The sequence below is a fragment of the Drosophila santomea genome, chromosome 2R (genome assembly GCF_016746245.2).
Source record: "Drosophila santomea strain STO CAGO 1482 chromosome 2R, Prin_Dsan_1.1, whole genome shotgun sequence".
In the NCBI taxonomy this organism is placed as follows: Eukaryota; Metazoa; Arthropoda; class Insecta; order Diptera; family Drosophilidae; genus Drosophila; species Drosophila santomea.
The window spans coordinates 11,384,143-11,398,340 of NC_053017.2; the positions used below are offsets into that span (position 1 = coordinate 11,384,143).

At 41.5% G+C, this 14,198-nt stretch overlaps 1 protein-coding gene across 4 annotated transcripts in view; it reads left to right on the plus strand.

The window, feature by feature from the left end:
• LOC120447076 (syndecan) overlaps positions 1–14,198 on the plus strand; it is an 88,399-nt gene that overhangs the window by 65,226 nt on the left and 8,975 nt on the right. For all 4 annotated transcript variants that reach the window (XM_039628469.2, XM_039628467.2, XM_039628468.2 and 1 more), the window contains exon 3: positions 4,512–4,619. In XM_039628469.2, coding sequence (XP_039484403.1) covers positions 4,512–4,619 — 108 coding nt within the window. The remainder of the gene's footprint in view (positions 1–4,511; positions 4,620–14,198) is intronic.

The window sequence follows — 14,198 nt, forward strand, 5'->3', positions numbered from 1 at the left end:
GCGAAAATCCGCTTTCTCACTAACGCTGACACCATCGATGCGAATGGGTGGTGGGAAAAACGTTGGATTTACCTGTTCGTGCCCTCTGTAGGTCAGTGTTATAGCAATTCGCAGCAGTCTGAATGCTTTTCACTGCTTGTGGCACACTTTTGAGCGCCACGATTTTGCATGACTGTCTGTCAGCATTCAGGATTCAGGTTTAGAGCCAGAATCGCAGAATTGTGTCAGTTTGTGAGTTGGGGGGTTTGCAATTTCCGCCATTGGCTTTATGTCAAGTCACTCGGCAAATACAACTACACCCAACTACAAGCACGCAGAACAGAGAGAGAAATTGTTGTCAGAAACTAGTTGTTAATATACTGATATTCATGTTCTCAATATTTAAGTGCGTACTTCTCTACAACTTTCAAAATGCTTTGAAACGACACGTTGGCTTGCAATGTCTTAGTATTCACATAACTAATTTTGCTGAAATAAATTAAATATCAATTTATGATTGTAAACGTTTTTCTCGAAGAGCTTTTAGCCCTATTTACATTTGAGTGCGTTCTTGATGCTTCCAGAACTCGTCGGGGCCACAAAAAATTTGCAAATTCCCCAACTGTCAGGCTTTAGACTAATTGCATTGTCGAGCTTTTTGTTATTTTGCATGTAAAACAAATGTTTGTGGTGCATAATTTAAATATTTGGTCAGGCCAAATGAAAATTTAATGCGCCGGACTGTGTGGGACCGAAAATTGCCATTGTTGTTTTGGCTATTTTAGGCGCAGTTGAATTTTGGTTATTTGCCCCCAAGGAAGGGCAATAATTTTGCTGTTCAATTAGGTTTTAGGCAGCAACAAATGGGGAAAGTCAAGTTTCCTTTTTTACGACTACTATAAACATAAAAGTTTTCCCCTAAGATACACACACACACACACTCATATGTCGAGCAATAAAATCCAATCTCACAGCATCACCCCGCATCTAAATGTGTGTGTGTGTGTGTTTCGCATAATAAGTTTTGATTTGCTTTTATTCGCTCTTTTGGACGAGGGCCTTCATATTTACCTTCTTGACACCTCAATGGACAAAGGGCACGCACGGGAAAAGCGAGAGAAATGCCAGAAAGCGAAATGAAAATGTTCAATTCACCTAAGCCTCAACGCATTTGGTTTATTTATATTCGGAGCCAAAAGAAAGGACAACAAAACAAAATTGTAGTACGGGATAATGAACATTTTAATACCCTTTAATAACTATGAAACTAGAAATTCTTCATTAATTACATATATATACATATGAAATGATATGATTTACATACAAATGATATGATGCAAGCTATGATATTGTCAAAAATTCAATAATTGCCAAGTGGAATTACAAACTTCCTGGAAAAAGCTTTCAATCCCATAGCCACACAAGGGTATTTACCGGAATTGCGTAAATGCCTTGGCCGTCATTGGCTTGGCATTGGTTGGGTGTTCGCATTGGTTTTCCGGGGTGCGAACCGAAAATACGCAAGTTGGCAGGAGCAGATGGAACTGGAAAGGATGATGGTGAACTCAGCAAGGAATCGAAGAAATGGCTGCCGTGTCATCAACATAATGACAGCGCAGACAACTTGAATATGTTTCGTGTGGGTGGCTGTTTTTGTGTTGTGTTGTGCTGACCTGCCCTTTGCTGGCTTACTGTGCGGGTACCACGCTGCGTATACTTGTTCTGGCATTGATCGAATCGCATTGCCTACTTTTTGGGGCCGTTCGAGATAAAACCCAGTGATGAAGTTCTGGGGCTGTCAGCTTGCCTTTGCTGACGCTTCGTTGCGCACTTTAGCATCTGTCATTGGCTGTCTGTTGAAGACCTTTTCATTGCTCGCATTAACAGCCAGCCATTTCAACTTGTTCTTTTTTTTACGAGTTGCAACTGTTGAAGCGAAGCGTTTTTGCGTAATGCAATTGACACATTAAATGAGCCTGCCACAATTGAATCAGCGGTAGATCCTCTCTTTATCGCTTTTCATCTGTCCACTGTTCCGCATTAAATATTCCCTCGTTTGAGCAATTTGAAAAGTGTGTTTTTTTTTTCGTTTGCCTGCAGATCAGTCGACTGTGAATAGTTATTTGAATCTGTCGGAGCGGACAAAAGGGCATTAAGTGCCAGGGAAGTTGCGCAATTCAATAGCATTAAACTATTTATGTGCGTATTTTATAGATTTCCCCACATTGAAAATATTTACAAGCGATAAATATTGACAGATGCAAAACCCAAAAAAAAATATATATATTTTTCTTATGGTTTCGTTTTTTATTCGCCCGATAACAACGCGCATTCAGGCGAACAAACTGTCAATATATACATATACATAAATTTGTATAAATACGAGTATGTATATTGATTTATGGCCGGGGTTTGGCCTGTTTTTGTCATCATCCCGAAAAGGCGCACAACTATTTTGAATGCCACAATTTGTCACAGAAAAAATAGGTGAGAGGCTTTGGCCCGCTGCAATTCAATTTAACGTTTTTGGCAAATTGTTGCCATTTTAAAATATGAAACAAGCCAAGCATGGCAAGGGAAAATATACTATAGAATTTTTGCCCAAAAACAAAAGAGATAAAGTAATGTAAAAACTGTAGCTGGCAAAACATTTCCCCATGGAATATTTTGCACGTTTTTCAGCCGGAAAATCGTTTCATGTACGAGAAGCAGGAAAACTTTCTGTCGACTGCCAAGAGTGGAATTTTCAATTATGACAACAGCGGGAAAGATAAGCAAAAAAGCACAGAGGAAAACAAGCAAATCTATCAATAGTGGAGTATGACTTCCATCGAAAAGTGAAGGAGGAGGAAGATGTACTCCATCTACAGAAAACCCAAAGCCACAAGCCTCAGAAGATGCTATAAAACGTTCGTAAGGCGGAAAAGCTGAATGAGAAACGCTCCTTCTTATTTCACATTTCCCAGCTGGCTTTACGAAAACTTTCGAGTTTATCTGCAGCGGTTATTCACACCTATGGCTTGCCAGCCAAATTGTTAACAGAAGAGCAGCAGCCTCACCGCAACAAAACCCCAGGCCGAATGAATGACAGCCTCTGGCTGGCTTGACAACCCGCCAAAAACTGAATGCCAGCAGCTTCTTGAACGCTCAGCGAACTCTCGTCCTGACAACTTTGACTTGGCAAGTTGGCACATTCAGGTTCTGCTGCTAATCTGCAAAAAACAGCAAACGCCTCAACAAAGATAACTTAATTCGCTTCGCAGTTTGGCTAGCGAAAAAGTGCAGCAAAATGAAAATGTTATGCCAAACTTTATGACTCGACGACTCGCTTGGCTTGTGGAGGGAAAAGATTTTGTCGCGATGAAAAATATATGGGAAAAAGCATTAGGATTTTGTGGATCAGAAAGTTGGCACAGATCTATAAACTTTTCGTGTTTTTGCTGAACACAGTCGAATGATCCAATTTAATGTGATTTTATGAATATCCGAACCCAGCAAAATTCGTACTTTGGCAAAATAAGTTGCAAATTCAAAATATGACTTATAGAAACAAAAACTTAAGCAAAAACGGTAAACATTAGTAATGAAGTAAAATAATATCTTTAATGAAACGGTGGGAAATTATAACACAAAGAAAATACATGAATAAAATACATTTTATGTACATATACTCTTTAATCGAGTTGAAACCAATGGAAAAGGAAATCCATTGGTGTTTTTCAGTTGCTCGTAAAGTCTTCATCAATTCGCATTTAAGGGGGCATAAAAATGAGTAGAGTTGCCCGATTTTCCCCTGGCTTAATGAGGCAACACAGGACATGGCCAGGCGACCTCCCATCCAATCCCGCCGTTCTTCTGCTTCTGCTTTTTATGTTTGGTCATAAACTGCGGACAGCTCCTACGACCGGATGGGCAAGTGGATGTGGATGTGGACGTGGTGCTCCATTAATTATGCAATGTCCAACTGGACCGAAAAAGCCTCAGTAGCACGACGACTTGCCTGCTTTCCCCCCGCACTTTTGAGCTCATTGGGGGGCGGGAAAACGGAAAGCGTGGAGCTCACCACACACACAATTTGCATTTCTCATCGATTTTCCAGTGCATCATTAAAAATGCATTTAACGAGGACCGAAAAAGACTTTAAGCATTGTTCTTAATTAATTGTTTCATGCGGTATGTGCCGTGTGGGAAGAATCGCGAATTGCTGCGGTCATGGGATTCACTGATGGCAATATATATGCAGTTCAGCGCCTCCTCCTCTTTGGTTTGCCAACTTCCCTTCTCATAAATTTGGTGGCTTTGACTTCCACTTTTCAAAAGTTTTGGCTGTCTCATCGCGCGCTCTCTCTCTCACTCTCTAATTAATGAAATGAAAATATTTCCATTTCGAGGAAAGTCAAGAAATAAGTTCATGATGTCCCGGCAAAATTGAAAAAGTTTCCCAGTGTGTCCCACACGCAGTCGACGTCGACGCTTAATATGGTTTGAAAAATTCAAAAAAAATCTCACTCATAAATGCTCTTTATTTGCAGAAATCCGTGAAATCATCGGCGTCAGCGCCATCAGCAGCAGCTTCTCGGCCCCGGGATGAAATCTATATCGATGATGATAGCATCGAGGGATCCGGCGGACGCGGCGGGGTAAGTTTCGCTACCACACCACACATAAATTAGTTAATTAAATTTTCGTCATGCCCCAAAAGTTTGCCCTGTTTATTCAGTAAACTGATCGGATGGAAAGGAAGGTGGGGTGCTGCAGATGGTTTTCCTTTACCCATTTTACCATTTCACTTTGCAGAGTTAACGTAAATATTGGTTCTTTATTTCCACCTCAACGAGTGCAGCCACTTTACTTTAATCCACATTTTTTTTGTCAATCTTTAATTTTTTGCTGACTCCCTGTTATATTTAAAACCAATGTAGATTACTTGTGCTCAACCACAAATAACTCTTTAGATACCTTGAAACCAATTCAATTTAATAAACCGGTTTAACCACAAAAGTGTTATCAGAAATTCCACTGAAATATCTGCATTGTAAAACGATTCATTTAAATAGCATTTATTTGTTTGCAGAACATCGGTATGCAAAAACTGGGTTGAATAGCATGTTACATAATCAAAACTTGGCGTTGCAAAAACTCATTTGTTTATGCGCCTGAAATGTTAATGCTCAACACCTTTTTTGTGCTTATAGTATGTGTGTATGTGTGTGGAAAGCGTGAATGAGTGTGAATGTGAGTGTGTGGAAACCGTGAATGAGTGTGTGTGTGTGTGTGCGTGTGTGCATTTGGCATGTGAGCGACATTTGTTAAAAAGTTTTTCGACAGCACTGCGCTGGTTCCGCCCAGAAGCGTCAATTGCTGGCCCACACTGGTGATCCCTTTTAGAACACATGCGCCGACTTCCGCTCACTCATACTTTCCTGGAAACACACAAAAAACCTAATTAAAATGCGTGGCTGACATTGCTGCGGCACAAAAAAAAAAAACAGAAAAAAAAGGAAAAAAAGAGGCAAGTCGAGCGAGTAAAAATAGAAAAAGTTTAATTAAATACTTTGGCTTTTTCGTTTATTTTCCTTGGCCCGTGCTGGTTTCCGATTTCCTTCCTATTGCCGCGTGAATTTAATTAAACATTTTGTGCTCTTTTGAAGGCTGAAAAAAGAGGCGAACTGAGGACCAACATAAATAGAAAATTGAGAGAAACTTTTTCGCGGAATTCAATCAGCGTACTTCAACATTCGGGCCACGTTGCATACTTTTTCGAGTAACTGTGACTAGATCAACAATCCCTCGAAAGCTATTGACTTTGGCATTAATGTTGCATGGCAACCAAGTGGCACAACAAAAAGAAAATGGTGCCGGTCATTTAGCCCGGATTTCAGCCAGCTTTGTTCAAAAATATGTAAATAAAGTCCTCGCAAGCGGATTCCGTTATCCCATCCTTGCAAAGGCATTGTTTTTTACCAACATGTTTTACTCTAAAAATACATTTTTAGGGACACAACAAAATATCTTATCTATAGGCCTAAACAAGTAAGAGTGCAATGGTTCTTTTTGATTGTATCATAATAGTAGTAAAATATATTTTTCTTTTCCAAATATACATATATCAAATGTAAGGGTATTCCAGTCTTCGCCCTTCGATTAGTTGCATTCCTCTGTCCTTTTTTTTTAGCTTCTCCATCTTCTTCGCACCCGGGCTTTTTCTAATTTCCCCCAAGCCCCGTCCACCGACAGCCGTTCCCGTTCCGCTTTTTGCACCATTTCCGCTGCGGTGGTCCTGGATCCTGAATCCTGAATCCTGGATCCTTGCTGCTGGATGCTGCTGCCTGTAGCCTGTAGACTATAGGATGCTGCCTGCTCTTGGCATGTGCCATCATGGCTCATGTCCGTCCGAATGTGTTGGCATTTTTATGTTTTATGCAACTGACAAACGTAAAAACGTCTCCCATGTGCTGGCTGTTCCTTTTTTCCTTTTTTTTCATAGCTCTTAATTCTATCTCTTCTCGCAAAAAAAAAACCAAATAAAAAAACCAGAGAGATAAAAGGAAACCAAATGCAATTTATTATGCGCTCTGTTGATCTTTTGGGCCAGCTACTGCTACAGCTGGCTCTTTAAAGTGATTAGGCCAGTGCCGTGACTTGATGGATTCGCATGGTTTGCTCTTTGCGCTGTTGGTTGAGTCATTCCTCCTTGGGGATTCATTATTTGGTTATTAATGGTTTGTTTCTGCTGCCTCTGAATTATGATAGATTCGCAGATTATTCAGTCGCAGTACTAATATGTCATCCAGCCTGGCACCGAGTTAATCAACGCTGTACGAGATTAATGATACCCTACCACCCATCGCTCGGCAATTCGGCAATTGGGCGAATCTTTAATATTTAAAGCCATTCAGGCTAAGCGCCTGTTTAAGCCAATTTTTGCAGGACGTGTCAACAAGATAATGAACTTTTGTTGTGCACTTTTGGGAGGCGTATACATGTGAAAACCTATGCATGCGTATGTAATGTTTTCAGTTTGTGGTGTTTGGTCGTATGTAATAAGCTGCATGCCATGCACACAGCTACCAGCTTAGCACCACTGAGCAAACACAAAAGCACTGAAAGAAATGGGGGGCTTTTAATAAAATTCCTCCACTATCATCCACATTCAAGTCTAGCATTTGTGATCAAAAGAGAGGTTCTTACGCTTAAAAGGCTTATTATATTATTATTAATTTCGCAACAATTGTTCTCGGTGTAGCAACGCAAAGTCAAACACATACCGAGCATTCTCGATGCATTTTCCAAAATGGACAAAGCCTGAGCGATAGGGAGGCGGGGGAGGGGGGAAAACGAGCTTGTCGTAGGTCCTTGTTGATTAATAACGTGCACATGGCGCACGTGTTTTTGTGGATGGCCAAGAGGAAAAGCCTTTTTGCATAACACACACACACACACACACACACATACATGCGCACACAAACGGGTAATCCCCTGCATCGGTATTCGTGTCGCATAGAGTTTCAGAGCGAGGGAGACAGACAGAGAAATGCGCATTGACAATAAATTAACATCGATTGACATGGCTAGAATGGAATAATGCAAGAGGGGAGGGAGGGGGAGGGTGTGCTGCCCCAAAAAAAGTGTGCCACCGAATGTGTTGTGTAAACAGCTAAACCTGGCAACACCCACTTCGCCCAGTGCTTTGCCATTTTGGATGATGTGGTTGGTGGTGGTGGTGCGAAATATGCTGTCCATTATCCGGTATCCTGTGCGCAGGACTCCGTTCACCGTTCACCGCCACCGCCATCCTGTTGCCTGTGCTTAAGTACGTGCATATAATTTCCAACGCTACGTTGTCGTACTCAAGCTGTCAATATCAGTTGCTTACATGGGAATTTATTGGTGACAGCTCCACATAATACATAATGCATGCCACCCGCAGCTGTCAACTGCTAGAAAATGGAGGTTCTTAGCCGCTAGACATTGAAATTTATTGAGACTATGTGTGTGCTCGCCAACGCCAACAGCAAAGCAGCATCCGCAAATGAGTTTATGCCATGGTTATGGCTTTCTCCTATCTGGCAAATGCAGAAAAATATGACTTTTTAAGGCCCAAGACTGGATATGTGAAAGGGGTAGCAGCAGTGCAAAGGGACCGACATGCTCTTGTGTCTTGCATTCATTACTCAATGTCGTGCTGCTTTCGGCCAACATGCGAGTATACAAATGATGCTGCATTATTTCACATAACATAATTCCCAAAGTAAACCAAATGAGTCCCTCCTTGGGGATGCTCCGGGTTCGACGGCAACCAAAAATACCACCCAAAAACACAACATCAGTAATCCGAGGACATGGGGCCAAACGCTTTTGCAAAGGGGCAGGATGTCTGTATAGCTCCTTTTTATGAGACATCTGCCGCTGTCTGTTTTGTCGGTTATTGCGCATACGCCGCGTTGTCGCAGGCGAGCCGGAATGTCTATTGAATTAAACGCCCAAAGCACGAGCCACTGGAGGTGGCCTATTTGGCTAGCATTTAGCCTGTAATGGGATACTCTGTAAGGGAATGGCTGAAATGGCAAAGGAGTCGTTTTAATAAAAAGCTCTTCTCCTGAAAATCATAATGGTGGCTCTAAACATTTTAAAGAAGTTCCCTACTAAAGAGTTGGAAATATTTTAGACACTGAGTGCAGTGTTTCTACTATCGTTCACTTATAAAGTAGCTCTCTTGTCTGCACTATTATATTTGTGAAGTCTTTATTATATGCAAACTTCGTTTAGTTTATTCTTGCTATATTTTAGTTGAGAAGGATTTAATTGAATAATTCATTACTCGGAGCAAATATTTAATACCCCATATGAGTTGGTTGTGCAATCAAAGAAGTTTACATTGCTGCTATTTACTTAACAATGCAAACTTCGCCCAAAGTTGCCATATCACCTTGCACAACAAAGGAATCCATTCATATGCAGCCACAATAGTCGAGAATTGAGAATATCAGAAAAGAAGGTTGCCCGTCGCATACAAATGCGTAACGCAGACAGAAACTGGCAATATGTAGGGAAAATGGGTGGTAAAGTGAGACTGCTGGGTGGCATAACATTTGGCTGGCAGGCGAAAAGTCATTGTCAAAGTAGAAGACGAGGACGCGAAATGTGAGGAAAATACAATGGTGTTTTAGGGGGAAAATGGCGACGTTGATGATGGGGGCGTTGTCGCCATTTTGTTTCTCTGTTTGTCTCAAACGCTATGCGCATTGTATTTCGAGAAGTGAGAATGTACGAGGGACTGCCTTCATGCATTATGTATGCCAATAAATTCGCTTAACTTTACGACAATTTGTAGCTGCAAACCCGGCCATAAAATTCACCCGCTTTAAATTCAGATTATTAGAGGCCTGGAAAGGGAATGGGGGGGGGGAGGGGGAGGGAGGGGAAATGTGCGGAAAGGATATGGAACTCCCCTTTAAGCCATAATTTGATTTCGTTCCCGGCCAGAGATGAGCACAAATTGGTTTTGCCCCTAAGTATCTTTGATGTGGCTGCATACATTTCAGCGATTATCCCCGAATTTGATTAGACCTCTTCATCTCCAGCCATCCCTCCAGTTTTCACTTCGATTGTTATTGTTACGGGATGTGCTTCAATTAGAGCACCGGCTTGTGCACCGCAACTGCACTCGAAGCACCTCAAAACTCAAATTGCAAACCAGCAGGTTGAATGCCGGGTTGGCTTGGTCGGCATATCTCTTCAAAAGGCTGCCTGCATTTTGAATTGCAAATCCTGGTCGAAGAATGGCGAACGGGAGCCTCTCCTTGCTGAGTACACAGACCAGGTGGAGGTGGAGGGTCGCCTCAATTATGTGGCTCTCACTGGACTTGGAACCCAAAACTGCCTGGCTGACTGACTGACTGACGGACTGACTGGCTGACTGACTGACTGACTAGCTGACAGACGAAGAAAAAGGCTAGAACTGACTGAGGAAGGGAATGAATAGATGGACGGAAGGATGGATGCGTCTTGGACAGGTCCTGTTCAAGAAACCGTTGCCCGGTGGATGGAAGGACGTTAAAATGTCGACGTTTCTCTGCCTGGAAAATAAATGAAAATTATCAGGTATTGTGTACACAAAAAAAAAAAAGAAATTTAAAAATAAATATAAAATCATATTTTTTTGTCTAACTAAGCAGAATAGTAAACTTCACAAGAACTTTATATTTTCATGACGTATTTTACCCATGAACATTAATTTGGGAAAGATAAACATTTTGGCTTTAATTTTAAGCGCAGAGTTTTATATTCTGAATACTTGTACATTCAAGTCAGCAAATAACTTCTTTGTTTTATTCTATACAGATAACGATGTGCAAACTACAACTTTTATTATTTCTTTCTGGTTGAAATACCGCGCAGCAAACACCGTTCACATAAATTATTATCCGCAAATCCCTGAAGATTTCTGGTACATTTTCTTGCCGTATACTCGTGAAGGCCTGCCATCTTGGAGTCTCCTTTAACTGCCATTTGTCGTTTGTCAGGACCTCGGCAGAGGGGAAACGGATGAGGATGAGGATGCGGCTCTCTTCCTGCCGGCAATTTGACTTGTAACCGCACTCTTGAGTGTTGCATGCTTTTAGGCGCAACGTGAGGCGAGTTTGTTGAACCTGACAGGAGTTCTTCATGTTCTTTTCGCTTTTCGCTTTGCCCTTCTTGGCCTGGGTCAAGCAACTGGCACTGCCATGAATAATTCAGCATTGAAATTCTTTCTTCCAGCTGCTTCCTTACTTACGTTTTTTAGGGCGTGGCACAGCTGGCAAGTTAATTACATTTGCTGCTACGTGCTGCTGGCGATGATTGCATTTCCGAGCAACTGCATCCTCTTTGTTGCCACGATTCGAATGTGGTTGCAAAGGGGGCGACGGTGGTGTGCATTCAACTTCAACCCCATGCATATTTATTTCGATTGCCATGTTTACATAGCATGTGGCAAGGTTAAGAGGTCGCTGCATGGGGTTGCGGTCTCTCAATCAATCAGCGTCACAAAATGAGCTTGATTAAATGGAAAACATTATGTCAATCGAAATGCTCGTCAAACCATTCAATTTTAATTTTAATTGCACGCCGCACCAAGCGAAGAACAAAGTTGGCAGCAAAATGTTATCGCTGGATTCTGTGGCACGTCTTTCAGGTGTTTCGCATGCATGACCACGCACATTGATTCTTTGATTCTGCATTTCAGTCACTAATGAGGAGCACTTGTTCGAATTTTGGAGAAGAGAATATAAAACTGAATAAATAAAATAATAAAGGATTCTAACTCCTAGCCTTAAAGATAAAATATGTATGTCTATCTTCGTTTCGTTTCGTTTTGTATCTCTTTCTGCTGGCATCTGCAAAAAGTTATTCTAGCGTTAACTAAATAAATGCCATAGCAATCAGCTTAGGCAACAATTATGTGCAGCTCATCGCACAGGCGATCACAGTTTGGAACCAACCCCACCACACACTTTTAGCAAGCGTTTTCAGAAAACCTCTTTTGGTTTCCGTTCCACATTTTGCGACGCTTTTCTTGCCGTTTTCTAAGCTTTTGCAATTGACTGAGCAAGAACTGTTTGGGCCACGCCCACAAGCATTGTCGCGCGGCCAAGGGGCTAGAAACCCATGAGTTGCATTAAAATTTTAATGATGTGCAACGGTAGCTGGGACGGGGAGCGGAGGCGGGGGCGTGGCTGAGTAAGTTGGAGCAGATGCAGTCAGTCAAGTTGCCAAAGTTCCCTGCCACCCAGAGCCTCCCTGCCACTCACACACATTCATCCATACACACTATGTGCATGTGCATGTGTGCGTGTGCTTGAGCATCACTTCGTTTACTTCCTTCGGCGGCTCTAAGTCCTTTTCTGGCATCAGCACATTAAGCCTGATATGGTTGCTGCAGCTCCTCTTGCTCGTGCAATTAAAATGCAGAAACTTTACGCAAGATCCTGCCATGTCCTGCAGTGAGAAAATATGTTAAACCTGCAGTTGAACTCTTACGTCTGAGAACTTTCAAACTGATTATATTAGTTGCTTAACAAATGTTATTAATTTTATACAGTTGGAAACTAGAAACTCGCAAAAGTCCAGAAAGAGGAATATATATTCAACTACCTTGCTTTCGACGTTGACCTAATTGAAAGTTAAATATTTATGCGCTCGGCGACTTGGTGGCTCCTCTTAAATCGAGCCAATTTAAATAAATAATTTCGTTTTACAAACATGGTAAAACTTTTCTTCCAGTGCAAATGCAGCTTTTAGCCGCAGTTTATGGCTTGGATAGGGCTTAGCACTCGTGAGTCCTGCCAAGTGGCTGTAATGAAAATGTTGCCTTATTAGCCGCAAAATGTTTCACCGGAACAGCGACTTCATATGCAAATTACTTCAGGGACCCTGTAATGCCCGTATATCTTGCTAATTTAAGCCCATATTTTCCTCTTTGCCGTGCTGATCAATTTCGATTAGGCCAAAAAGGACTGGAAAAAGGATTAATTATGTCATAAGCTGCAGGCGGAGCAGCCTCTTTGCAATTAGCATAAGTAAATAAGTAATCCGGATTCCGGAACCTGAACTTAATGTTGCAGGCGCTTTTCCAACCTCCTCCCAAATGAATTGTGGGCTTTGCGTTCTGAGCCCAAAGCTCATTTATTAATTGCCAGCCGCAAAAGTAGGTTTAACAAAAAATAATAAAAAAAAAATAGGTGAAAGGATGCTAGCCGCCGCCTTAAATATAAAAATTATTATTTATGGAGGCACATGGCCGGGTTGTTCAGCAGCTAACACAGATTTTCTTTTCCGTCGGCTAATGCTGATGATGCGGCTTTTAATTTATTTGTGCGGGAACTGTGCAGAAAAAAATGTTATAAAAAATGTGAAGATAGGAGAGGAAAAGAGCGAGTAGACAAAAAAAGGACCAAGAAAAGCCTGGGTGCGGCTATTGATTTTTCCTTCTGTTGATGAGCTGGATCTTTTGCCTTGCCATCTTAATAACGATGATGATGGTGGTGGTTGTTGCGGTGTCCAAGGCAAACGCCTCACTGCGTTTTGTCGCGTTGGCAAATTTTTTTGGTTACTCCCCCCAACCGTGGAGTCGAAAATTTGTGTCACTTGAACACGGAAAAATCATTAAAGCCGTGCTGGAAAAAAAATCATCGTAAATAAATCTCCGACGGCTGATAAAATGGCAAAAAACACCAGAGGGAAAAACAAATTGGCTTGTGTCCACCGGACTCGTATCCGTATCCTGGAAAGGTAACTCGATAAAGAGCGCCAAAAAAGAGTCGAAAAATTAAGCAAAAGTCGCGCTTTTAACGCTGACAGACTTGATCTTGATAAATGTGCAGTTCTCGCAGGATTTTGCCGCATTTCCCGATTTTCACGCCGCAATGCTGCTGCCAATTAAGTGTCAAATTATGCCAGCGGCATGGGGGCGGGTGGGCGTGGCCTTGTACAATGCAATGCAATGCAACAAAAGGCTTTTCTCCTTCGCTGAAGAGTTGAGCAGATAGAAGAGGAAAACCCCGAGCAACAATAACAACAATTGTTAGCCCCAGCAAGGCCACGACACAATTTTCTTTGTAATATACGAGTATTTGTATGAGTATGTGCGTTTGTCAGTGAGTAAAAGTTCTGAAAACTCTCGAGAGGCATTCACGCTACATTGCAAAAAACTTTTTCAATTTGCTGCCGAGAAAGAGGGAAGGAGATGAGCAAGATCCAGTGTTGCTCATTTGTTGCATTTAAAAAGCAATTATTTGCAATGAACAGCTCGTCAAGGAAAAGCAGCAAAGAAATACGAATAAATAAATATGCAGAAAACTAAGTTTAATGCTTCATGGGGCTTCAATATTAAAGTGGAGCAAACAAAACGTGTCAAAATCTTTTTTTACTATTTAAACCATTTTTAAAGATGTATATTTAAGGTGAATGTCCTTGTTAATCCTTTAATGTTTGACCCAAAATGCTAATGGCCAGTGAGTATTCAAAAAAGGAAGTGTGTGTGCTATCGAGTAATTGTGTAGTTCATGAAACCTTTTCCATCCCATAAACGATGTGCTTTTCCAACCCATCTGAATGTAAATGGGCAATTGCAAAATAATAAGCTTGGAAAAATGGGAAAATAGAAAATAAAATACTATCCAGCTCAAAACTTGTCTATCTATGTATCTGGAAAAGTTCTAGCCGGTCCACAAAGGGAT